The sequence below is a fragment of the Pezoporus occidentalis genome, unplaced genomic scaffold, assembly GCF_034315485.1.
Source record: "Pezoporus occidentalis ecotype Australia unplaced genomic scaffold, CSIRO_AGI_Poc_V1 ctg187, whole genome shotgun sequence".
NCBI lineage: Eukaryota > Metazoa > Chordata > Aves > Psittaciformes > Psittacidae > Pezoporus > Pezoporus occidentalis.
Window position 1 is genome coordinate 918402 of NW_026913715.1, and position 26405 is coordinate 944806.

General features: G+C 54.6%; 1 protein-coding gene across 1 annotated transcript; it reads left to right on the forward strand.

The window, feature by feature from the left end:
* The first annotated feature begins 10982 nt into the window (after positions 1–10982).
* On the forward strand, positions 10983–24858 carry LOC134162289 (cholesterol 7-desaturase nvd-like). The gene is made up of 7 exons (XM_062615929.1): positions 10983–11688; positions 16120–16308; positions 19248–19426; positions 21229–21354; positions 21620–21739; positions 23043–23219; positions 24323–24858. Exons 1-7 carry the CDS (start codon positions 11340–11342, stop codon positions 24479–24481), a joined length of 1299 nt encoding a protein of 432 aa, XP_062471913.1. The 5' UTR covers positions 10983–11339; the 3' UTR covers positions 24482–24858.
* Positions 24859–26405: the final 1547 nt, after the last annotated feature.

The following is a 26405-nucleotide window of genomic DNA, read 5'->3' on the forward strand; positions in this document are numbered from 1 at the left end:
GGAAAGCCATGAAACCAATGGAGGTTGTGACAGAAGGGAAATGGCCCCACCTCACCTTAACTCTTGCAGTGCTCTGCCTGGAGCTCTGCACCCATCGCTCTGTGCTCTCAGCACAGATGCCTGGAGCTCTGCACCCATCGTGCTGTGCTCTGAGCACAGACTTCCAGTACGCTTCACCCTTCACAGTGCCATTGTGTCACTCCCACTCCCCCATGCATGGAGGTGAGGGCCTTGCTGTGCTCATGTGGTCCGGTCCTGTCCATCCTGAGGGCCCAGATGCTGCCTTGGAGGATCAAAGGGTGCATACCAAAGGGAGCTGCATTCATACCCTTGGACTGCACATACTCAACTTCATCCCCTCCTCTGCCTCCCAGCTGCATTTGCAGTAGGTTGTTTGGGGAGAAATTGTTTTGGAGTGGACTATACAGACCTGGACCCTGATGGGTATGATGGCAGTTGGATAACAAAAGCAAGACCTGCCCACAGCAGGGGACTTAGCAGAGAAGATGGAGGAAAGAGGCAGGCTTTGAGATACTTCTTGGCTTGCTCATGTCAGAGCAGAAAAGGTCTTTCCTCCTGATTAGCTGCAGTTCCCTGTAGGAAGAGTAAGGAATGCAGTTTGGCATTGGTTTGGCACAAGAACTTAACACAGTTGCCTGTTAACAATTAGCATGTCCCTAGCGTGATGCTGCTCTTTATCATGTCTGGTACTTCTTAGATACAGGGGAGTTGGACAAGAGAATGTGATGAATGTTCATGTGCAGTCCTGCTGCCTGTAGCTCCTCCCATGGTCAGAGTAAGTCAGTGTAAACCCCAGAGAGCTGAGGGAAGCAGCACTGAACCCAGCTGGAATTTTCAGCTGCCTCGGGGTAAGGCAGGAGTCCCATTGGTGGAAAAGATAATATGGAATTTCACAAATGAGGAAATCAAGCATTGGGAATTTGCAATTTGTGCCAGTCATCATGGAGCTGCCAAACAAACTAAATTCTTCTGAGAAAGTTCATCAGATCCCAAGTTGGAAGGGACCTTAAGCATTATCTGGTCCAGCCTTTCTAGGTCAAGCATGACCTAGTCTAGGTGTCCCAGCACTCTGTCCAGTGTTAGGGAGTCCACCACTTCCTGGAGGGATTATTACAATGGCTGGTTGTTCTCATTGGGAAAAATTCTCCTCTTGCGTTTGATTGGACTCTCCCCAGAAGTAACTTGTGCCCCTCACACCTTGTCTTTTCCATGTGACACGTTGTAAAAAAGGAGTCTCAATCTTCTTTGTAGCCACCTTTTAAACACTGGAACATGGTGATAACGTCTCCTCTGAGCCATAAATTTATGAATTAAAATTCATAAAATGAAATTTATTTCATTTAATTTATAAACAATGAGAACAAATCACAGAATCCCAGCCTGGTTTGTGTTGGAAGGGACCTTAAAGCTCCTCCAGCTCCAACCCCTGCCACGGGCAGGGACCCCTTCCACTAGAGCAGCTTGCTCCAAGGCCCTGTGTCCAACCTGGCCTTGAACACTGCCAGGGATGGGGCAGCCACAGCTTCTCTGGGCACCCTGTGCCAGCGCCTCAGCACCCTCACAGGGAAGAGCTTCTGCCTAAGAGCTCATCTCAGTCTCCCCTCTGGCAGGTTAAAGCCATTCCCCTTGGCCTGTCCCTACAGGCCCTTGTCAAAAGTCTGTCTCCAGATTTGTTGGCACCTTTAGTTAGTCTTCTTTCACATCTTTCGTCCATTTGTTTCATAAACAGAGTGCTGAAGCATACTTTTAGGCAGCCAGTCCAGAGCCATGTAAGTAAAAGTGAGTGTTGATTCTGCCCTTAGGACAGGCCTGTGGATGCAGTGGAAGCATTAACTGGAAAACTAATCTCTAATATTGACCAAGGGTTCAGAGATGAATTTCAACACATCAAAGAGGCTGTGCTTCCTTGGAAGTGCCCCTGAGGGGTCAGAGCAGCAGCTGGCAGTGGCTTGAGCCTCTGTGTGAAGCACTGGGGAATTCCAGGTGGGAAAGCTGCCCACAGAGCTGGGATCACATCCTTTACAGAGAGGCTGAAAAAGCTGAGAAAAGGTCCCCTGAGAGCCCTTGTAGAAAACCTCCTCATGGGCTGCTGCAGAAGAGGCAAGAGTGGGTGAAGTTGGAGCCTACCAGGAGTGATGGTGGAGCCCTGGAAAAGCTGTTTCCAGAGTTGCTCCCTCAGTTCGAACAGGGTCCAGCACCGCTGGGGTAGGCAGGGTGATGAATTCGGAAAGCAACCCTCCCCTCCTCTCACCATCCCCATGTCACGGCTGGAGCCTCCTGCCCAGTTTCATCACATCTCCTGTTCCTCTTGTTCGGGTAACTGGCTGCCTCCTGGGGACCCCCATGCCCCGGGTCCCTCTGCAGGAGGAGGAAACCTGCCCTTGGATGCAGGATGGCCTGGGACAGGGACAGAGTGGCACTAAACCCCAGCCTGAGGTTGAGGCAGGCAGCAGGTGATGGACAGCAGGCAGGGACAGGGATGATGGACAAGGATCCCCCACCCCTTGTGACTGATGCAGTGTGTTCCCAACCATCAGCCCACTCTGGGCTGTGATTTGTGTGAGCAGCTGGGATGCAGCAGGAGGATGTCCTTGTCACGGTGTCAGCCATCCAGACTGACAGGACATGGCTGGTGTCTGCAGAAAGGAAGGTGCCCAAAGGCATTATTTTTGTGGTGGTGAAATGCAGGGAGCAATAGGAGGCCAAGGTGAAAGTGTCTGAGCAGCTGCAGCACCTGAGCTGTTGCTGTTGTATGTTCTAGCCCTGTCTCCACCTCTTTTCCAGATGACATCCAGCACTGACTGCACTCTCTAAGCTGGTTTTGTGCTCTCCCTAAATGCTTTCCAGCTGACAGGGGCTCAGCCCAAGCTACTTTGCAATTCAGATGTGCCTGGTGGAGCCACCAGGCAGCACATCTCACTGCTCCAGCGCTGGTGCACACAGAGCTGCCCTGTTAGGGACATCTGTGTTGTCTTTACTCAGCTTTTCCATAGGGCACAAGATTTGTGCCTCCAAGGGCATTTGCCACCCTCCCAAACACAGTGTGTGTCACCTCTGGAGTCACAGAAAGAGGCTACAGCAGCATCCAAAGCTGAATGATGAGGATTGAAGTATCTCTCCCCCTCCACTGTCAGGTTACTGCATCACCGCATCACCCATGTGCAGGAGCATTCCCACCATCCACCAGCACCTTACCTATATCCAAGGCAGCTGGGCATTCACAAGGCTGGGGAAAGTTAAAACAAGACACAAGCAGTTAGTCTGGCTTTTGGATATTGAGAGGTTCCTGAGCAGGCAAGGAGGCACTCAGGTGACTGATAAGAGGATGGGATATGGGACATCAATGGCCAGAGGAAAAGATGATAAGAGACATAAAAACAGCTTCTATGAAATCAGAAGCAGCTGAATGCACAGAAACACAGAATCAGATGTGCAGTAGCAGTGGGTAGGAATTTCCACTGGAACAATTTTCTAAGGGAAAACCAGTATTCACGTATTTGAAAAGCTCTGTAGGGAAAATTTCATTTTGACAAAATTCCAATTTTCTGCTGGAAAACCAGCCAAGAGGTGGCTGAGCTTCAGCTGCCTGCACAAAGCATCCCAGGAGATGGGATAACTTGTCCTCAGGGACCTCCAGCCCCATGGGATTCCTGCACAGCAGGGACTGGAAAGAAGCTTAGAAAGACTGGTCCCTGCTTGGGAGTTTCCTGCACATCTTCACCTTGGAGGACACTGGAACCTGGGCCCAAGTAACCTGGTGATGCAGACACCAGTGCAGTGGCTGGAGATGGAGCACTTTGAGAGAGGAGAGCTGACACCCAGGGCAGCCCCGCTCATTACCAGATGTGGCGGTTGTGAAATATGAACAGGCTGGAGGTGTGCTGGAGAGGACAAACTCCCTGGGATAGAGGCATACGAGCTTCTCCCAGTGGCTGTCTCCCCAGTGCAGAGTCCATGACAGGCTTCAGTGTTAGGCAGAGGTGCCCCCTTGTTGCACCTTATCAAGTGGAGAGTGAGACTTCTGGGCACGTCCAATCTCCTTGAGTTGGTACGAAGGTGAAAAGCAGGAAGGAAAAAGGGGTCTTGAGCTTGTAACCCTTCCAGAGATGGGTGTCCTCAAATCCAGGACACTGTCTTCACAGTGATGGGTGCAGAAATGTGCCAAAGTCCTCACCCTTGAAACCTGCCTTTGGGAGGAGGCAGCAAACCCCTCCTTGGCTATGTGTGCCTGCCCAAGCCTCCTGCACCCTCCCAGGAGCCCACAGCAGTGCTCAGAGCTCCCCTCACATGCTGGGGCCCAGCTCTGAGCTTCCCCAAGGCAGACATGATCTGCCCCTGCAGTGAAGGCTGCCCAGGACACTTCAGTTCTCAGCACTTCATTCTGTTGATGGGAAATATTCATGTCTTTGCGAGTGTTTAACTAGCTCCAGGGGCTCCCCAGCCCATGCAGCTCCCATGTGAATGCTTCCAGCTTTGGGAGAACATCAAAATTAGAGGGCTGCTTTCCAACTTGCCAGATGTGGCTTTCAAAGACACCCAACATGATAAATGAGAACCAAACCGCTTCAGGAGGAGCTTTGGAGGATCCTGAAGAAGCCAAAGCCAGAGCTGGCCCAGTTGTGTCAATGCAGCGTGTAGGGGCAGGAGCTGAGTGGCACCAGAGCTTCTGCTGCACTTGATGTACTTCACCCCAGGAGCCAGCTGGCAGGTTGGAGCATGGAGCTGGGTGTGCTCCAGCACTCACCAGAACAGATAATTGGTAGTTAGGGCTCCAACAGAAAATCCAGAGCACAGGAATGTGACAGCAAACCTGTGCCCTCCTGTCATGTGTGACTGATACTTGCCAGAAAAAAACCAAAACCTTGCTGCGGAGGACAGATAGAAAGATCAATTGCACAATATCTATTATGAAACCAGCCTAAAAAAGAATGGAAACATGATGAAACAAGGCTAAATAGCCCTGGTTCTGATAAGCGCACTGTTTTTCTCTCCTTCCCTAAAGGTATCTATAATGTTACGTGCAAGTCAGCATATCTGAAAAGCAAGACACAGTTTCAAGGTGGGCTTCCTGGAAAGACAAGCACACAGGGAGGGTTACGTAGCAAAAAATGTCATTGAGAGTCGTTGTGGCCAACAACCAAGTTCTACAGGGCTTCCTGCAGTCCTGTGGATTGCCTTTTACTTCCCATCCTAGTTGGCATGTCAAGTCCCATCTGATCTAATGCAGAGATGTGCTAGAATACTCCAGCCTTCTCCTTCACCTGTTTTCCAACAAACTTTGTGTTTTCCACCTCTCGAAGCAGATGAACCCTCTCTACCATGACCACTGCTCCTGTATGCGTCAAACCTGCGGAGAGAAGCATTTCAGCCTTAGGTGGTTAGCTCAGCCAACACAGAAGCATTAGAAATCGGGGGTAACTATAGCCACTGCTTCAAACCCCAAGCAAATGCTTTAGTGTATCTCAGGTTGCTATGTACCAGCCAAGACTCTCAGTACGTCCCAAAAATAAGCAGAGAGACAATAAGGAGCAGAAGCCACAGTTACCTCATCCATGCTCAGTCATCCTCAGTTTGCACAACTTATGAAAACATACCCTGCGTCATGCACGCTTGCTTCTTCCTTTTCTCTTTCCCAGCTGCCCTGGGAGGGTTCCCTGCAGGTCACTGCCCAGCTTTGCCTGAAACAGGACAGCTCCTGCTTCAACACTAGTGCAACTGCTACCCTGGGAAGAGGGGAGCTCAGCCCCAAGGGCAGCACCAGCCCCGCTGCCTGAACAGGGGGGACAGGAGCTGAGACCCGAGGCCAGCATCAGCCCCCCTGCCTGCACGGCAGGGACAGGAGCTGAGCCCCAAGTCCAGCAGCAGCCCCGCTGCCTGCCCAGGGGAGACAGGAGCTGAGCACCGAAGCAAGCACCAGCCCAGCTACCTCCCGCAGGGGCAGGAGCTGAGCACTGAGGCCAACGCCAGCCCCCCTGCCTGCACAGGGGGACAGGACCACAGCCCTGAGGCCAGGTCCGGACCCGCTGCCTGCCCAGGGGAACAGGAGCTGAGCTTTGAAGCAAGCACTAGACCGGCTGCCTCCCACACAGACAGGAGCTGAGCCCCAAGGACAGGACGAGCCCCACTGCCTGCACAGGGAAACAAGATCTGGTCCTCGACACCAGCACCAGCCCCACTGCCTGTGTGGCGGGGTACAGGAGCCAAGCCTCGAGGCAGCGCCGGCCCCGCTGCCTGCCCAGGGGACAGTAGCTGAGAACCAAGACCAGCACCAGCCCCGCTGCCTGCCCAGGGGACAGGAGCTGAGCCTGGAGGCCAGCACCTGCCCTGATGCCTGCCCAGTAAGGACAGGAGCTGAGCCCTGGGACCAGCACCAGCATCGCTGCCTGTTCGGAGGGGACAGGATCTGAGCCCCAAGTCAAGCACCAGCCATGCTGCCTGTCCAAGGGGGGACAGTATCTGAGCCTGGAGGCCAGCACCAGCCCTGCTGCCTGCAAAAGGGGACAGGAGCTGAGCCTGGAGGCCAGCACCAGCCCTGCTGCCTGCAAAAGGGGACAGGAGCTGAGCCTGGAGGCCAGCACCAGCCCTGCTGCCTGCAAAAGGGGACAGGAGCTGAGCCCTGAGACCAGCACCAGCCCTGCTGCCCCCCATGGGGTGAAACAAGGGGCTCAGCTCCTGTGCCACCCCATGCAGGCAATGGGTCTGGTGCTGGTCTCAGGGCTCAGCTCCTGTGTCCCTGTCCAGGCAGTTGGTCTGCTCCTGGCTTCAGGGCTCAGCTTCAGTTGCCCTGTGCAGGCAGCTGGGCTGGTGCTGGCCTCCTGGTTCAGCTCCTGTCCTTACTGGGCAGGCAGTGGGGCTGGTGCTGGCCTCGGGATTCAGCTCCTGTCCCCCCTGTGCAGGCAGAGGGTCCATAGCTGGCCTCGGGGCTAAGATCCTGTCCCCAGTCTTGCAGGCAGCAGGAGTGGTGCTGGCTTCGGACCTCAGTTCCAGTCCTGCCCCGTGCAGGTAGTGGGGCTGGTGCTGGTCTCAGGGCTCAGATCCTTTCCCCCCAGTGCTGCTGCTGGTCTTGAGGCTCAGCTTTTTTCCCCCTCCTGGGCAGGCAGCGGGTCTGGAGCTGGCCTCAGGGCTCAGCTCCTGTCCCCAGTCATGCAGGCAGCGGGGCTGGTGCTGATCTTGGGGTTCAGCTCCTGTCCCCTCCGAGCAGGCAGTGGGGCTGGTGCTGGTCTTAGGGCTCAGCTCCTGTGCCCCTGTCCAGGCAGTTGGTCTGCTGCTGGTCTTGGGGTTCAGCTCTTGTTTCCCCTCCCCCCCCGTGGAGGCAGTGGGGCTGATTCTGGTCTCAGGGCTCAGCTCCTGTGTCCCTGGTCAAGCAGTGGGTCCAGAGCTGGCCTCAGGTCTCAGCTTCTGTCCCCAGGCTTGCAGGTATTGGGGCTGGTGCTGTCCTCGTTCTTGAGCTCTTGGCCTCTCTGGTCATGTAGCAGCGCTGGGGCTGAAGTCAGGGGTGAGCTCCCTGCTGCTACTGCTGATCCAAGCACATGTATATGTTCACACACACACACACACACACCCTTCCGATCTATCATTTCTTTGTCCATGGACCTTCCATATAAATTTGCTGAATGCATTCAGTCCATCATGCGAGGCTCCATCTCTTACAGCAGTACTTCAGGGCAGGAGGGTGGTGTGTAGTGGTGGCCATGCTGCTGGCCTCGGGGCTCAGCTCCTGTTCCCCTGGCAAGCAGCACTTGATGCTGGTCTCAGCTCTGCCCTGGCCTCTCCCAGCTGGTTCTCCTCATGACGTTGCCCTCCCGTCTCTCCTGGCAGTCCCTGCAGCTGGTGCTGGCCACAGCGCTGCCCTCCCGCCTCCTGCTGAGCTCAGCGGAGCGCTCAACACCTCCACGGCTGCCCCCCAACCCGCTGGCAGCACAGGAACCCTCAGGGACCTGGAGGTGCTGGGCTTTGTACCTGCACTGTTTCCCCGTGCCCTCAGTGAGTTCATGTGGCTCTGCAGGTCAGGCCGCAGGACCACAACCTGGACTCCTTCATCGAGCCCACAGACAAGCAGTGCATCCAGGATCACACTTGTGAGCATCAACGCCTTGAAACTCTCCACGTCAGAGAAGTGCTCCAGCCCCCAGGCAGCCAGGGCTGAAGCAACCGGGGGAGCTGTGGGTGCCGCTGGAGCAGGGACGCCCAGGCAGCGGTCCACGAACCCTGGAGCCACCGTGCAGGTTGGTGCACCCGGGTGATGCTGGCACTGCCAGTGCCTAAGGTCCATCCATTGGGCACTGCCCAATGGTGCCACTGGTGCTGCTCTGGGAAGTCCTCAGAGTCGTCACCCCACAGCGGCTGCCGCAGGGCAGTCCCTGGATGCAATATAAGCAGTGAGAGCAGTGATGTCCCAGGGCAGGGCTGGGGGATGTCACAGGTCAGGACTGTCACTGGGGCTGAGCTCCTGACCCCCTGTGCAGGCAGTGGGGCTGGGGCTGGCCTTGGGATATTCTATATTGAAAAACTGGTGCGTTTAAATCTGCTTTAATTGCAGTGGCATCCAACAGATGCCTATGGAGCAAAACAGCCCCCAGCATGCCCAGTGACAGCCCCCAGGCACATCTTACAGCATCGCCACACTCATGCCCCAGCCCTGCCCTGGGACATCACCGCTCTCACTGCTTATATTGCATCAGGAACTGCCCTGCGGCACTGACTCTGGGGTGATGACTGAGGATTTCCCAGAGCAGCACCTGGAGGGCAATGTCGGAGGAGAACCAAATCCTCTGTCTGCCAGGAGAGAGGCCAGCGCAGAGCTAAGACCAGTGTCAAATGCTGTGCTTGCCAGAGAAACAGAAACAGCCTCATTGCCTGCACGGGTGTCCAGGACCAGAGCAGTGTTGGAACTCAGGTCCCCAGTAAGGAAACAAGGCTGGTGCTGGCCTTGGGGCTAAGATCCAGTCCCCAACCGTGCAGGCAGCAGGGGTGGTGCTGGCTTCAGAGATCAGCTCCAGTCCCGCCCCATTCAGGCAGCGGGGCTGATACTGGCCTCGAGGCTCATATCCTGTTCCCCCTGGTACAGGCAGTGGGGCTGGTGCTGGCCTCAGGGCTCAGCTCCTGTCCCTTCCATGCAGGCACTGAGGCCAGCTCCAGACCCACTGCCTGCCCATGGGGGACATGACCTGAGCTTCGACGACAGCACCAGCCCCTCTGAATGCCGAAGTTGGGACAGGATCTGAGCCTCAAGACCAGCACCAGCACCACTGCCTGACAACAGGGAAACAGGATCTGATCCCCGAGGCCAGCACCAGCCCCGCTGCCTGCACAGGTGTGGACAGGAGCCAAGCACCGAGGCCAGCTCCGGACCAGTTGTCTGCCCATGGGGGACAGGATCTGAGCCCTCAGGCCAGCCCCAGCCCCGCTGCCTGCCCAGTGAAGACAGGCTATGAGCCTCGAGGCCAGCACCAGCCCCGCTTCCTGCACGGCTGGGGACAGGAGCTGAGCCCCGAAGCCAGCACCAGCCCCACTGCTTGCCCAGGGGGACAGGATCTGACCCCCCGGAGGCCAGCACCAGCCCCGCTGCCTGCCCAGGGGCAGGAGCTGAGCCCCGAGACCAGCACCAGCCCTGCAGTTACTCCTCCATCCGCAGCAGCCCCAGCCAGCACTGCAGCCCTAGCAGTTGCAGACTCAGTCCTGGGCACCTCAAGCACTTCCCTGTCTGGTTGAGTCCAGACTGTCCCTTGTTTTTCCCATCTCCCACCCCAGGCAGCAGGAAGATTCGCTGCAGGAGCCAGGGGAGGCTGTGGCTGAGCCTCTGTTCCCCACTGGGCAGAGGCTGCCCACAGCAGGGCCCGGTGTTCTCAGAAGCAAGCCAGCAGCTCCCAGGACTCCTGCACCAAGCCAAGAAGCTGCCCTGCAGGTGATGCTCGAGAGGGCCAAAGGAGCCGGGCCAGCAGCAGAGCCTCGGGATCAGAAGGCTCTGCTCTGCACCCAGAACCTTCCTCAATCTCCTGAGCATGACAGAAAGCATCTGGCATTGCTATGCTCTCCATGCTTCCTTTTCTTACCTGTCCTGCTGCTCGCCTCACCTTTCCCTCCCAGTTCTGCTGGGCCCTGATGCCTTTGGTGCCAGTCTGGAGGGAGAGGGGATGAAATCCACAGCCTTGGGCCATGGTCTCCCTCCAGCCCTCAGAGGAGGGCAGGATTGTACCAATCCCTTACATCAAGAGATAATGCTGGGCTCTCTGCTTCAGTACCGAAATCACTGTTGCTTTTTGGGGTTCTCCTCACTCAGCTGAAGCAAACTGAGACAAGATGTCCTCCTTTCAGGCACTGAACGCTGCTCTAAGGGTCTGCGGGTATGCCCCCGCAGCATCCCTGTGCCCTTCCGTTCACTTGCCAGAGTTCCAGCTTTCTTGTTTCCCTGTTCAGCCAGGACTCGCAGCCTGCCCCTCTGGGGGGGGATGTCTGTTTACTCCCAACTGTTGTATCCAGCCTCCTGCGTAACTACCATGGCGTTCTTCCCCTACAACAGGTTTCCAATAGGTCATGTAAATATTTACCCAAACCTTTCACACGAGGCCTTCAAGAGGTTCACCCTGCCTGAACTTGCCTTTTCAAGTTGCTCCTTCTGCTTCAGCCGCAGTCCCATGTCTGTGTGCTTCTCAGTTCTCAATTACTCAGCTCTATAGCGGCTATCTCGGGTTGCTGCTTCTTGTAGAAATTCTGACTACATCTCCATGCCAGGAGATGAACCTGTGCAGTTCTTTGCACTAAATCAAGCGTTACTTCTCTGCATCACTTTTCCAGCCAGCTGGCATGTCCCAACAGCCCAGCCTTGGCTTTGCCCTGGTTTATCCTCTCTGAAAGAAGTTCTTCCCTGTGAGGATGCTGAGGCGCTGGCACAGGGTGCCCAGAGAAGCTGTGGCTGCCCCATCCCTGGCAGTGTTCAAGGCCAGGTTGGACACAGGGGCTTGGAGCAAGCTGCTCTAGTGGAAGGTGTCCCTGCCCGTGGCAGGGCTTGGAGCTTCAGGAGCCAAACCAGTCTGGGATTCTGTGATCATTTTTCCCTATGTGCAAGTGGAGTTCCCTTTGCTGCAGCTTGGGCTCGTTGCCTTTTCACAGTGTATAGAAGAGCCCTGCACTCTGCACCCCGAGGTAACTGCCCTAGGAGGCTGCAGTTGGACTCCTTCGTTTAACCCTCTTGCCCCGGGTGAAGCAACCGCCTCCTTCCGCGCCTCCGCACCCCGGGGCCGAGCAGCGCGTCCCCTCCGGCTGCCTTCCAGGGGAGATCCCCTGTGGGGTGTCGGCTGTGTCCCCGCCCCCCCACTCCCATGGGGCACCTCCCCGACCGCTCTATAAGGGGTGGCGGCGGCGGGACCGGCTGCGCTATGGGGAGCGGGTGGTGCGGTGCGGCGCTGCTGGCTGCGGGGCCGGGGCGAGGGGCGCTGCTCTTCCTCCTCCTCCTCCTCCTCGTGCTGCTGCTGCTGCTGGGCTGCTGCCGGCCGCTGTCGCTGCGGCGCGGCCCCGGGCGGGTGGGGTACGTGCCATGCCCCGGGCTGAGCCGCCCCCGCCGCGCCCGCCGCCCCGGCGCCCCGCCGCCGCCCTTCCCCAACGGCTGGTACCGGCTGCTCGACTCGGAGCAGCTGCCCCGCGGCGCCGCCCGCAGCCTCGCCCTGCTCGGTGAGTGCCCGGCACCCATCACCCCCGGGGCGGGGGGTCGGGACGTGGGCGGAGTGCGGGGTACAGCACACACCCCCCGGCAATGGGGCTGGGGCACCGCGCATCCCTGCCTGGGCAGCCCTGGCACATCCCGCCCCGCCGGTGTCTGCACCAGGACATCCCTGCCAGGGCATCGGGGCATGTACCCGGGCGTCCCTGCTCTGGCATTGCTGCTGGGGAGCTGGGACATCCCTGCCCAGACACCCCCACTGAGGCACTGGCACATCCTCACATGGGTATCCTCACCAGGGCACTGGAGCATCCTAGCCTAGGCATCCTGCCGGGGCCCTGGGGCATCTGAGCCAGCACTGCAGTGTCCCTGCCTGGACTCTGTTATCAGGGCATCCCTGCCAGGACATCCCTGCCTGGGGGCTCTCCTGTGGCAATGCCACAACTCTGCCTGAGCATCCCTCTCAGGGCAGCCCAGTCAGTACCAACATAGGAGCACCAAGAGTGTCACAGCCTGGGCCTTTTCAGGGGCTCTGATTATCCCACTGGGGCGCTGGCGACATCACGGCACGGGGTCCTCAAGAGTATGCAAGGCTTCCCTGTCTTGGCTTCTTCCTGGGACACCAGAGCATCTCACTGCCTCCCCAGGCAACACTACCTGCAGCTCCCCATGACCTGGAGAGATCAGGATGGAGCCTCAGACACATGCAGGTACTATGTTTGCCCAGGGTCCCTTTGCCTTGAAGATGATTTTGGACTTGTGCTAGTGCCTTTAATGGGACCTATGTAATCCCATATACACATCCTAAAGAGCTTCCAGCAGCCTGGCTGTTGGGACTCCCTTAGTTGTCTGCCTGAAGTCTGGTTCCTGGCACCCAGTTATGTGAAATGCGCAGGTAAAATCACTTGTGGCAGAGTGACTGTAGCATACCGGTGCCAGGAAGATCGTCAGGTTTGTGGGTGTCTGAGTTTTTGGTGTCTCTGAGCACGGCCTGGGAACGCAGCCCTGCTCCAGAGGCAGCGAGCTAGGGGAGATGAGAGGATAAATCCTACTTGAGTCAGTCCCTGCAAGACTCATCCTTTGGAATGAAGCACCTTCCAAAGCATGGCGCTGAGCACGTGAGAAAGAGGTTCTCTGATCCATGGCACACTGGGTGCTTGCTGCAGGGAATCTGCTTGGACACCAGCAAGGCTCCTATGCTGAAGCAGGTTCTCTGAGCTGCTCCCTCCCAAGGCTCTGTGTTTCCAACCAAGTGCCCACAACTGCCCAAGGTGGACTTGGGGCGCTTTGTGTCCTATTCTTTCTACAATTGCTGCTTATTTTCCGTAAAATAAATAGTCTAATTTAATAAGAAACCATCAGTATGAGGCTGTTAATGCTCTAACGTTCACCTGCAACAGAATTTTCGCTGTATCTTAGGCCAGGATGCTGTCCTCTCAAAAGGAGACGCATCAGATTTGAGGCACAGCCAGAGCAAAGATCAGCATCTCCTCTGGCTCTGCTGGCTTCAGAGCGCAAAGGCTGGAGGCAGAAGCAGCGCTCACTCAGGAGCCCAGGGTGAGGTTCTTGGACAGCCCAGCAGTGTGGCCAGACCCTTGCCCATGGGCACTGCTTCAGATCTTCAGGGCAGAAGAGCTCCAGGCTGCCTGCATGAAGGAAAGGTCCAGAGCTGGGACCTTCTTGGGGTAAAATCGTCTTAAAACTGGTGGGTGAAGCACAAGGCTGAAGAGATGCTTCTTAGTGCCCTGCTGCAAGTGCTGTAGCTGCAGTGCTCTGGTCTGCCCCATCCAAGGCTGCTCCTCTGTTTCTGCACTGCAGCTACTCCTGGTGAACATGTAACACAAGCAGAAACTTTGTCCCTGCCTTCCCCCTCAGGTCAGGTAGAGAGGCGTGTTAGAGACAGAACAAAAATGCTGATGCTTCAGAACGAATCCCTGTTACCTGGGGCAGAGGGAAGGACCAGCACCTCAGGTGCTTCCACTCCCTTGTGCCTGCTGCCAGCAGATGTGTGGAGACTTCCAGAAAGCCTGCAGGGATAACAGAGCCAGGTGTCCTGGTAAGGAGGGATCTCCAGGCACTGGAGAAGAGCTCATTTGTGCCAGGTATCAGAAATAGTCCTTCTAGAAAGGAAAGGCTGGAAAGATTGCAGGGCTTCCTTTTCTTTGCCCACACCACAGAATTTCAGGCAAGGAAGTTGATTCCTTGACTGGAAATTGGAAAAGAAAGTGGTTGTGGGTGGGATAGCTCCCAGTGTCACTTGTCAGCAGTGTGGCTGCATAGGAAAACACACACAGAACTTGGCTCCCAGAGTTTAGTTTGCTCTTATTTCTCACTAGCTGAGCTTTAAGTTACAGCAACTGCTATATGGAGCAGATTTCAGAAGCTATGAAATCTGAATACCTACATGCATAACCTGAAGCACAGTATGGAAGAGAGGACCTGACCTTCAACTGAGTGGCCACATGTGTGAGCAGCCCCCAAGTGCTTCTGAGCTCCCAGACCAGCATGTCCCCGTCCGAGCAGGACAAGGCTTGTGGGCACACTGAAGCGGGTCTGGCTTTGCCTTCAGGCCAGGTCACCAAGGAGCAGGCTCTCTCCTTGGAGCTGCTGGCAGGGCTGTGGGTGCTGGCAGGGCTGCAGTGCTGCAGCACCCCCAGAGCAGCAGTGTGCCAGGCCAGGAAAGAGTCTGGCACCTCTTCAGTCCCTGCAGGAAGAGCATTCCTTTAGGTGATCCTGCAGCATGTCCTCCAGCTGTGGTTGCCTTGCACAGCTGGCTGGAGCAGTGCCGTGACCAGACCTATAGCTCCAGCCCAGGTACTGGCAGTGCTGCCCTGGGGTGGGGGGGAAGAAGGTGATCCCAGAACTGAGCAGGGACAGATCCCATCCTGGCAAACCTCACCAAGCACAAGGAATCAGACCCAGTGATGGAGAAAAGCAAGTCTGAGTGCTGGCCCGGCTTCTCCAGCACTAACTCTCCACTCCCTGCATGGAACGGGGTCAGGGGCTCCCTGTGCATCACCACAAAAGTCCCTTTTCCCAAGCAGATGTCCATGCCCTGGGTCACAGCACCCTGCAGCCCCTGCCCAAGGAAGGGATTTGCTGCTGAGCTGAGGTGTGGATGGCTCTTGGGGTTCAAGAGCAAACAGGTGAAGGGCTTCTCCTTCCAGCTACCATTCCCAGTGAGCCCTGAAATACAGGAGCCCATTCAGTCTCCTTAACACTTTGTGGGCAAAGGGATGGGAATGGAGTTCTTAATCGCAGCCATTGCTCTTCTCTGTGTATCTCTCCCTTAGCTTAGGGAGCATCCTAAATCTTGAAGCATGTTTGTGATGGTACTTTTTATACTGTGACTGAAACTGGCTCCAAGAACTCAAAACTCAAGGGCCCAAGGGTTAAAGCCATGAGAGTTTAGCGATGACCAGGAGAAATTATGCTCCCCGAGGCTGGAACAAGGTGATGCCTTTTGGCTGGGATGTTTTTGTGCTACAGCAGCCCCTGGGGACACTGGTGATGGGCGCTTCACCCCTCGGGACGGCTCTTAAACCCGGCAGCGAGCCGATGGCCACCACACCATGGGCATTTGCCGCAGCAGCTGCCACCCCAGTTTTGCACAGCCCTTTCCTCCCTGGTTGGCAGCTGCCTGGTGCCACCTCGTGGTTAAAGAACCTCTCCGGTTATTTCTGTCCCGACAGAAACCCTCCAGCATTCAACTTCAGCGGGATGTTTCTGCATGCCTTTGTACAGCAGGTACCCGCAGTGTTGGGTCAAAGCACCCGTTGGTGCTGCCTGTGCAGAGGGGGCCAGTGTGTCTCCAGAGAATCCCGACATCATTAGAGTTGAAGGGACCTCTGGGATCATCCAGTTCAACCCCCTGCCAGGGCAGTGTCACGCAGAGCAGGTCACACAGGAACGTGTCCATGGTGGGTTTGGGATGTCTCCAGAGAGGGAGACTCCACAACCCCCCTGGGCAGCCTGTGCCAGGGCTCTGCCACCCTCAAAGGAGAGTTCTTGCTCATGTTGAGGTGACACTTCTCATGTTTTATTTATGGCCATTGCTCCTCATCCTGTTGCTGGGCACCACTGAAAGAGGCTGCACCACCCTCCTGGCACCCACCTTTGAGACACTGATCTGCATGGATGGGATCCGCTCTCAGGCTGCTCTTCTCCAGACTAACCAGGCCCAGCTCCTGCAATCTCTCTTCATAAGAGAGATGCTCTGGACCCCTGATCTCCTTGTTGGTCTCTGCCGGACCATCTCCAGCAGCTCCTTGTCTTTCTTGTTCTGAGGAGCCCAGCATGGACGTAGTACTTCAGATGTGGCCTCACCAGGGTTGAATAGAGGGGGGGGAATCACCTCCTCGACCTGCTGGCCACAGGTCTTCCCTGGTTCCCCTCATATGGCGGTAGCGTTTTTACACTCTCACCCTCCCCTGTTTCTGCAGGAGAGCAGCTCGCTGTGTTTCGCGCCCAGGATGGCCAGGCCTTTGTGGTGGATGCTTACTGCCCTCACCTCGGAGCCAACCTGGCTGCTGGTGGCCGCGTTGTGGGCAACTGCATCGAGTGCCCGTTCCATGGCTGGCGCTTTCGGGGGGAAGATGGAAAATGCACCAGCATCCCCTATGTTGAAAAAGGTGAGGGAGCACCCCCGAGATCTGCAGAACCAGGAGTGTCCTGTGTGCTCTCATCAAAAGGGAGAGTGATCTTTATAATAACTCCCCCTTCATCCTGCTCCCCTATTTCACACAGCCCCCTGTTTCCCCCTGAGCTGTCTATGTTGGGGCATAGTGTTCCAGTGGCCTTTCCTATGTAAGATGATGGCTGGCTCTTCAGTTAAATAACCACCTTTCTTGACTTTGACAGTCCCACAACTCTTGAGTTCAGCAGACAGGGTGTGAAAGAGGCTTTTTAACTCTTGAGTGAGCCATTGCAGCAGCAGGGATGGATCCTGAGGAGTTACTGGGGTTCAGGTATCATTCTGTGCTCTATAGTGACAGCTTATACCACATAAATGTGTCACATTAGCATGACAGAACGGTCTCTCAATGACAGTTTTGTCTCCTTTTAAGGCTTGAAGGGAACTTTTGGTTGGAATCCAGGAAAGCTCCTCACAAACCTTTCAGATATGGTTTGCGTTGACTGTGTAGGAAGAATGTCTTACTTAATGTCTTACTTAAAGTTCATGTGTAACAATTAGCTGATCTGGCTGCACTACGTAGTTTAAATCACCAATTGTAGATGTGGCTGACACCAGAAAACTCACCTTGAATGTGGCCTGTTGTTTTAGCTTAATTATTTTCTTGGGAAGTTCAGCTTTCTCTGACTGGGATTGATTGGGACGGCAATGAAAACATCGAGTGCAGCAAAAGTCAGTCTTTCTATTAAACCAAAGCGAAAGAAACATGCCATCTATATGCATAAGGTAAGAAATGTATAGATGTGCCAAACAGCAGTTCCTGGGTTTGTATGTTATTTTCAGAAAGGAGATTAATACTGTCTTTTTTCCCCATACGTACTTAACTCAGGAGCTGCATGGAAGTGAAAATTTAGTTCCAAGCAATAAGCAATGATGAGTTCCAGCACAAAATGAGAGTGGATGTTCTGGACATACTCAAAGGCTTGCCAAGACGCAGTCTCATCTGAAACGTCTGTATTCAAAGTCATTGTTACCCATAGCTATTGAAAGAACAAACCTGCAGAGAGCTGCCCTGCTCCCATACACACAGATGGGTCAGGGTCCTTTAAACAGATCTAAGAGCCACCTGTGCTCATGCAGGTCACTGTGGTGGAGAAGGATTTTGGAGACTCAGATGCACAGCTCCTCCAGCACTAGGCTCGCAGGGGACCAACAGTGAAGGAGAGCCACAGATCTCAGTGTGCTGCCAGATGGAGCTAGGGGAGGGTCCAGAGCACAAGTCCTGTGAGGAGCGGCAGATGGAACTTGGGGTGCTCAGCCTGGAAAAAAGGAGGCTCAGGGGGACCTGATGGCTGCCTACAAGTGCCTGACAGGAGGATGGAGCCAGGAGGGGCTGGGCTCTGCTCCCAAGGAACAAGGGATGGGACAAGAGGAAACGGCCTCAAGCTGCACCAGGGCAGGTTTAGATGGAGCTGAGGAACAATTCCTGCCCCAGAGGGTGCTCAGGCATTGGAACAGGCTGCCCAGGGCAGGGCTGCAGTCACCGTCCCTGCAAGTGTTCACACAGCGTGGAGACGAGGCCTCAGTGCCATGGGTTAGTGGTGGCCTTGGCAGTGCTGGGAATGGTTGGACTGGATGAGCTTAAAGATAATTTCTAATCTAAATGATGTTGGATCAAGTCCAGAGGAGGCCATGGAGATGCTGTGAGGGCTGGAGCAGCTCTGCTCTGGAGCCAGGCTGAGAGAGCTGGGCTGGGACAGCCTGGAGAAGAGAAGGCTCCTGAAGGGGAGACCTGAGAGCAGCTCCAGTGCCTGAAGGGGCTGCAGGAAAGCTGGAGAGGGGCTTGGGACAAGGGCCTGTAGGGACAGGCCAAGGGGAATGGCTTTAACCTGCCAGAGGGGAGACTGAGATGAGCTCTTAGGCAGAAGCTCTTCCCTGGAGGGTGCTGAGGCGCTGGCACAGGGTGCCCAGAGAAGCTGTGGCTGCCCCATCCCTGGCAGTGTTCAAGGGCAGGTTGGACACAGGGGCTTGGAGCAAGCTGCTCTAGTGGAAGGTGTCCCTGCCCGTGGCAGGGGTTGGAACTGGAGGAGCTTTAACCTCCCTTCAACCCAAACCAGTCTGGGTTCTGTGACTATGTGGGGCAGGTGATGCCCTTTTCACAATTTAACAAGTTGCATCTCACCCAAAGCACAAGATTTTCTCAGTCAGAAAGCAGGGTGATGGTCTCCTCCTGCCCCCTCTGGTATTCACTGACTGAAAGAGAAATATAATTTCTCCTGTTATTTCAGTGTATAAGGCTGAATAATAAGGAAGCACTTTCCCCTGCACTTGTTTGTTTGCAAATCAGAAAAAGCCATGAAGGCAAAAGCTTTTCAATCCAGTAGAAACTCAATTTTCTGACAATTGGGTGAATATAAACACCAAAATTCATGTCACTGGACAGAGCAGATCTGTTCTTAAGGCAGCCCATCATACTGCAGTATGGTAACAGAGAATGACTTAAACTCGAGAGGTAGGGACGGCTTTTACCCTCTGCACACCTCTAACTAAAAGCATCTCCTTTTAGCTCTTAGAAACTTGAGGGGGTCCATTGATGCAGGAGACGTTTACTGATTTGAACAGTTTTATGAGCAGTGAAGGAGGCTGTGGAGCAGCCAGCCCCGCTACCTCCTTTATCAAACTTTGTGAGTTTTGAAAGCTCATGAAAACACCCAATGGAAATAAAACTGATTTAAGCAAGCTCGCCTGGGAGTTGTAGAGGCTGCTGTCATTCTTCAGCAGCCTGGAAGCTGGAAAAGTGTCACAAGAGAGACTGTGCCTCATGACTTTCTCCCATAAAGATAACCTCTGAGCCGTGGCTGAGGACAAGGTGACCCTTAGTGCCAGTATCAGCTTTGGAGATGACACTTTTAACTGAGTCCTTTCTGTGCTCCCCAGTGCCAGACTTGGCGAGGGTCCGGACCTGGCCGTGCTGCGAGGTGAATGGGATGCTGCTGCTCTGGTACCACTGCGAGGGGCTGGGGCCCATGTGGGCAGTGCCCGAGCAGCGTGAGATCACCACCAAACAGTGGGTGTTCCGCGGGCAGACGGAGCACGTGGTTGATGCACACATCCAGGTAGGGAGCCTGGTCCCTCTGTGGAGAATGTCCATGGTCTGTGCCTGGGTCCTCTCCTATAGACCAGTTCACAAACATCTCCTCCCAGGCTGAGAGAGCTGGGCTGGGTCAGCCTGGAGAAGAGAAGGCTCCTGAAGGGGAGACCTTAGAGCAGCTCCAGTGCCTAAAGGGGCTGCAGGAAAGCTGGAGAGGAGCTTGGGACAAGGGATGTAGGGCCAGGCAAGGGGAATGGCTTTAACCTGCCAGAGGGGAGACTGAGATGAGCTCTTAGGCAGAAGCTCTTCCCTGGGAAGGCGCTGGCACAGGGTGCCCAGAGAAGCTGTGGCTGCCCCATCCCTGGCAGTGTTCAAGGCCAGGTTGGACACAGGGGCTTGGAGGAAGCTGCTCTAGTGGAAGGTGTCCCTGCCCGTGGCAGGGGTTGGAGCTGGAGGAGCTTTAAGGTCCCTTCCAACACAAACCATTCCATGATTCCATGAATTAACCTGGCCCTGCCTGTGCTCAGTGTCATCACTGCTACTGGCGGAGCTCAGACCTAGAAATACACCCTGTGCTGTATCGAGATTATGGCATATGTTCCCCAAACACGGATTGTGAGCTTCTCAAGCAGGGAGCAGATGTTCTGGGTACTTAAAAGGAATCTGTTAATTTGCTTTGACTTATAATTGATGTAATTTAAAAGAAGATTCTCTGCCAACTGCGGCACTTACTGTCAGGAGGCTTTTGAGCTCATCACTCAACCGAAATGGGAACGCAGTTACTTTGCTGTTAATCTTCATAAGCACCATCATATGCTGAGAAATGTGCCATGGAGAACAAAGTGGTTCTTGTCTCCATTATCCTTCAGTGGAAATCAGGTGGAAAAAGGGAACTGGTGTGTGGCATTTAATGGAAGGGTCCACGGCCGGGTCCTGCAGGGGCAGCTGCGGGCGGAGAGCAGCAGGAGGCAGGGGCAGGTTTGAAGCTGGGCAATCGCTGGAGGTCCCTGGGAGGTTTTCGTGTGCTTTCCACTGAGCAGAACACTTCTGTGCATAAAAATCAGTGACAAAACTGACCCTTCATCCAGAGTGCGTTTCTGCCCGAGGCAGCGCCTGCCTGCCGACTACATCATGGCTGAGGTGAGCGGGTGAGAAAGGAACGGAGAGATTCAAAGTGAAGGTACATGAGACACAGGAGGTATGGCTCTGGGAGTGTGCAGAGGAGATGCGAGAGGCAGGGAGAATCTGGGAGATTGATGGGATAGTAGTACTTATTTCATGTCTGCTTTTCAGTGCATGCCACTGAAGGCAGGTCTCAGCTGGGGCCAGTCTGCGCTACTTGCCAAGCTGGTGAGAAGCTGCTGTATTTGACTAATAAAGCAGTTAAAACTTCTCAAGAAGTGCCGTATTATGAGCAGGTTGATGGGGTTGAGAGCTTTAAAAGTGTGTGAAAGCTACTTTAGAAGCACAGACACAGAAATGCTTTATTCCTTCCAATTATTACAGGGGTAAAGGAGGGACTCAACTGGAGTCCCAACTGCTTCAGATGTTAACATGCATAGACTTCTTTGAGCTTAAAACGAGCTTTAAATTTTCCAAGTTTCATGTTCAGATTATTCCTGTACACCAGTCAAGAACTGGTCCCACTCTGTGCTGAGGCCTCTTCCTCCACACACTTGGCTGCTTCTCACCGCTCCGTGTCCCTGTGAGCATCTCTGCTGTGCCTGGGGCAGTGTGCCCTACCCTGTGGTCACCCTGGTGCTGTCAAGTACAGGCAGCTCCCACCCGGGTCAGCTCTTGCCAATGGCAACTTATTCCCCATGGCAGGAAATCCCAGAGAACGCGGCCGACTCGGCTCACCTGGCTTTCCTCCATGGACCAGCCATTCTGGGCGGATCTGACCTGAGATACACGAGGTCCAAGCTGTGGGATTTTATGAAGCACAACTGGAAGGTAAGACTCAGCTCTCCTCTAAGCCGTGAGGAGGTCAAGTCTTTCAAACCAGACCCCGTTTTGGCTTTAAAGCATCAGTCCCACCTCAACCGCTCTGCTGCGTTGCCTCATCTTCAGGTCCAGTCTCCTTCTTGTGTCTGAGTTTTCGCTGCACTCCCTCGTCTCTGCTCATCTCTAGATGGTCTTCACAGCCAGCTCTTGTCACCGTTTCTCTGCTAGTATACCCCATCTCTTGTGCTGAGCTGATCCTTCTCCACCCCTCCAGGCAGAGTGGTGTCCGGAGCCAGAGCCCAACAAGCATTGCTCCCGGATGCTGCTGCAACACACCGCAACCGTTTTTGGGAAGCACTTCTCCCTGATGGATTTGACAGTTTCAGCCAGGCAGGTATGTCCCATGCTAAGGGGCTTTGTCACCCGAAAGGCTGAGTCCTTGCCTGTCCTGCCCAGAGTCGCCTTTCCTACCATGTGCATAGACGCACAGTCCAAAAACTACATGCAGGCACTGGGGCTGCTCCACTGCTGGGCAGGATGGAGAAAAGGAGGGTTCATAAGGACTGCTGTGCTCACAAAAGGTGGGAATAAGAAGAAGCTGGTACCTGAGCAGACACTGGTGGCAATCCTGAGGGACCTTCCTACCATGATGTCACAGCTGGGCATCACAGAGTGGTTTGGGTTGGAATGGACCCAAAGGAAGGTGTCCGTGCCCATAGCAGGGGGTTGGAAACAGATGATCTTCAGGTCCTTTCCAAAGGACTCTGTGATTATGTGATTCCTTATTACAAAATCAGAACAATACAAAACAAGTCAGGGTACAAAACTCTGATAAGAGATGAATCTCACTGTAATTAGGGAATTATCACAAAATGGATGTTAACTGTATGGTCAGTTCTTTGAGCTGTGCTATTTAGCACTGATATTGATGAACAGGAGGAAAAAGAAGACATTAAAATAACCTTACAAAGAGTCTGTATGCAACTGGACATTAAAGTAGTAAATGAAGTAGCCAAAACCCCCAACAATTTCTGCACTCCTTCAAATAACCAAGTCTGACCACACAGCTGCATGTCTGCATGCACATCAGAGAGCACAGAACAAGTACTTCATGTCATGCCAGATAGAAAGCTGAACCTGATTTCAGATCAAACCTGAAGTGACTGTTGTAGCTGCAGAGAAGCCAGAGCAGGAGCAGGGATGTTGTATTACTGCACGCTGTATTGCAGTTGCTGCTATTGAGATCGGAGCCCAGGATCGGTGCCAACAATTCAGTAAGGCTGCTCATGACCTGAAGGTAATTCAGTGATGAACAAGACGACCAAGTGAAAACTTGGAAGCATTTCCTACAAGATTAGAGTTTAAATTTGGGGAACTCAGTGGAGCACTGGAAACCCTCATGAATTCCCATGGGCCCACAGCAAAGCCACCCATCCTGGACACGTCTGTAGATGACCCAGGCCAATGCGGGCTGCTGGATCTGCCCTGACCTGGGGAGCACCAAAAGTGGGAAGCGTTCTGCGAACCCTGAGGCATAGCTTTGGCCTTGTTCCTATTATCTGGTGAAAAGGCAGAGTAAAGGGGGACTTGAGCACAGTCTAGGAGACATCTCAGGCAGGTCTGAAGCTGTGGGAGTTGCTGTACCAGAGGGCTGGACACTGGGGGCTTTTCCTTGAGGGTGCTCTGTTGCTCTGCAGGTAGGGCCAGGACTGGTTTTCCTGCTCTTTGAACACACTTTCCTGGGCCGTGGGATCATCCTGCAGACCGTGACACCCCTGGAGCCTCTCCTGCAGAATGTGGTCCACAAAATCTACTACCAGAAGAACATTCCAGCCATAATCCCCAAGTTCATCCTGAGAGCAGAGTGCATCCAGGTAAAGCCTCTGAAGAACAGCAGCCAAAGGTGGCTCCCTGGAGCTTGGTGGCCAGGAACTGTGAGAATGAAGAGCAGTTACTGCAGTGGGCTCCAATACGTGTGGCAAAGCACTCGTGGGCAAGCTCCTTTCAGAGCTTGGTTTGAGCTTTCATTCTTGGTAGCCCCAGGAATGAAAGGGGAGGTTTAGTAAAGAGGGTCCCTGCAGTGGGTCATCTGTTGAGGGTGGCAGAGAGGTGCTGTCCCTCTCCTGTGGATGGGGAACTGGGGCACAAGGACTGGGCAACTTGTCCCAGGCTGCAGGAAGCCTTCGAGGGAACCAGTAACTGCATCCAGCATCCCAGGATGGTGCTGTAAGATTATCCTGTCTCCTTTGGTGAGAACTGTGCCAAGAAATACTCCTACTGCTAAATTATCATGAGATTTGGCAACTCCTACCCCTCCTCATAGAGTTTCTTCAGGTCCTTATCACAGGGATTCATGGAAGTGATGGGAGGTCACTCTGGAGGTCTCTAATTCAATCTCTCAGTTAGGATGTCTTGACAGATTAAGGTCAAACATGGCCTTGAAGGCCTCCTCCTTCAAACCAGAGAGGGTTTCACTAGCACTACAGTAAAAATTGCCAAAAGATGACTTTCAGATGCCAAAAAAAATACCGCAGATCAAATTTAGCTGAGCCAAGGCTCATGTTGTATAAATGCTGGCTTGATGTTTTGCATCCTGCTGATGTGAACGAGCCTCACTCATTTCTGCAGAGACTTCTTCACAAAGCAAAACTTCACGATCTTACTGCATGTCTGAGCAGCGTTTAAGATGCAGATGCTCAGTTTGTAACGCCCTGGTTGCCTGGAACTTTGGGTGCAACGGGGACAGCCTAAGCTGAAAGTGGCTTCGTGTTTGGGAGCTGTAATGGGTTGAGTATTGGCTGAGTGCAGACAGAGCTGTAGCATTACCAGTTACAGATACCACGAGCAGGCGCACACTGGCCATTTGGGAGAAGTCAATGCAATGTGCAGGTAGCTCACACAGAACTAGGAGGTGGTCTGAACTACTACGAGGTAGTTCAGCATCCCGCCCTGACCGAGACCATCTTTTTCCCCCCAGTTTGAGCGGGATATCACCATCTGGAATAACAAACAGTACCTGCCCAAGCCGCTGCTGGTCAGGGAGGACTCCAGCATCCAGAAGCACCGGCGCTGGTATTCCCAGTTCTACAGCGAGAAGAGCAAAAGGCCCCCTGCGCCAAAGGACCTGGAGTGGTGAGGACCCTGCTGCCCACTGGGGCCAGAGGCTCTCGGGTGGATCCCTCCCAGCCTCCCTGGTGGCAGCGGTGCTGGGCAGCAGTGATCGCTGTAACCAGTATTGGCACTGGCACAGGGAGCAGAGCCTGAGCCTTGCTGAGCCTCGCTGAGCCTCGTCTATCTTCCATGTTCAGGGCACCAAAGCTCAAAGGGTGTAATGTGCTTGCTCTTGTACCTGTGCTGCAATATGCGAACTGAGTGTGAGCTTAAAGTTGCCAGAGCTGCCTTCAAAGTGCCCTTGTTTCTCGCTGCTGCTGTCGTTTTGAGTAGTTACGTGAAAAGCTTTTCTTGTGTTCTTTTATGCCTGAAGTGTCCTTTCCCAGGCAGGCCCAGGGTCGCTTTAACCTGCCCGAGGGGAGACTGAGATGAGCTCTTAGGCAGAAGCTCTTCCCTGGGAGGGTGCTGAGGCGCTGGCACAGGGTGCCCAGAGAAGCTGTGGCTGCCCCATCCCTGGCAGTGTTCAAGGCCAGGTTGGACACAGGGGCTTGGAGCAAGCTGCTCTAGTGGAAGGTGTCCCTGCCCGTGGCAGGGGTTGGAACTGGATGAGTTTTGAGGTCCCTTCCAACCCAAACCAGGCTGGGATTCTATGATTCTGCACCATCACCTTGGCTGGGATGGGCTTCAGGTCTCCAGGGGAGCCTTGGCTGATGACTGCATGGCATCAGAGGTGTGACTGCAAAGCCCACAGACATAGAACATCTTCCTTCTCTCTGGGAGCGGGAAGGGCAGTGTGGGTTTTAGCTGCCCACCATGCCCTTACCATACCTGTCAGCTACCTCAAGCCTACTGAGCTCTTGCATGAGTCAATTCCTCATGGAGCTAGTGCACCTAATTGTGAAGAAGAGGATCTATCCTGGTGCCCAAACTGCTTTGACAACAACTCTGCAGGTCAAGGGTGAGAATAAGATCCTGCTCTGGTAGCCCCTGAATCCCAGCAATACCCTGGGAACATGGTTGGCTGTAGAACTCTCTCATGGTAAGACTGTCACTGTCACTGCTCAGAAGTGGAACTAACACATGGACACTGGCTGCAAGTCTGACAAAACCTGGTCTAGATTCTCCTGCACACTCTGTATTAAAGGGCTAAATCCTGCAATCCCCATAGGCAGGGTCTGTGTTCTACGGGGTGCAGGACCCTGCAGTGACTCTGCCAAGAGCCACCAAGAGCAAATGCTCCCATCCAGGAGGTCTCCAAGGCGGCCGGGAGCTGCTGCCCTCACACTGGGCGCCCACCAGCGCCAGTTCTGTGCTCTGCCGAGCCTTGAGCTTCCTTCTTCGCCACTGACCCGGACCGGGAGCAGGAATGTGCCCCCCAGCCCTGTGCCAGTGCAGAGCCCATCGCCCACCCTGGTCACCTACTGCAAGCGGGTCCCTCCCCGTTCACACCTCGCTATCGCACTGTCGCTGGCTCACCATTAAATTCTTTCAGGAGCTGCTCTCCCGTTCTCGGGTTGTTCTGCACTGTTTTGGGGGTGTCCTTGCCTGGGAGAAGTGATTCTGCCTGAGGGGCCACAGGGGATCTCCAGCAAGGAACTGGAGGAGACGGAAGGAGCTTGGACAAGGAGCATTGTCCAGCTCAGCCTGAGCCTCTCAGGGGCTCAAGGGCATTGATACATCTTAGTGGCCCTGACCAGCCTCACCGGGGGGTTCATCTACTCCCAGCCTGTGCCCCCAGAGCCCCTTTTCTGCTCAGCTCTGGACCTTCAGTCCCTGTCCAGAGCTGGAGGAAGTCTCCAGCTCAGCTGCAGATGTGCCCGTGACCAGATGTGAGCTCTGACCGCAGACTGCCCAGCTCCACTTCCATCCCGTCCCATCACCATGGACCTGACCAGCGACTGCTGGGCTGTGTCTGACCTGGGCCACCCTCACCAGATCCCAGCCCTGAG

Coding starts and splice junctions, on each gene's coding strand:
- LOC134162289 (XM_062615929.1), top strand. CDS start 11,340: ATGGGGCACCTCCCCGACCGCTCTATAAGGGGTGGCGGCGGCGGGACC. Junction 19,427..21,228: donor TGGTTGATGCACACATCCAG/GTAGGGAGCCTG, acceptor TCCCCATGGCAG/GAAATCCCAGAGAACGCGGC. Junction 21,740..23,042: donor TGACAGTTTCAGCCAGGCAG/GTATGTCCCATG, acceptor GTTGCTCTGCAG/GTAGGGCCAGGACTGGTTTT.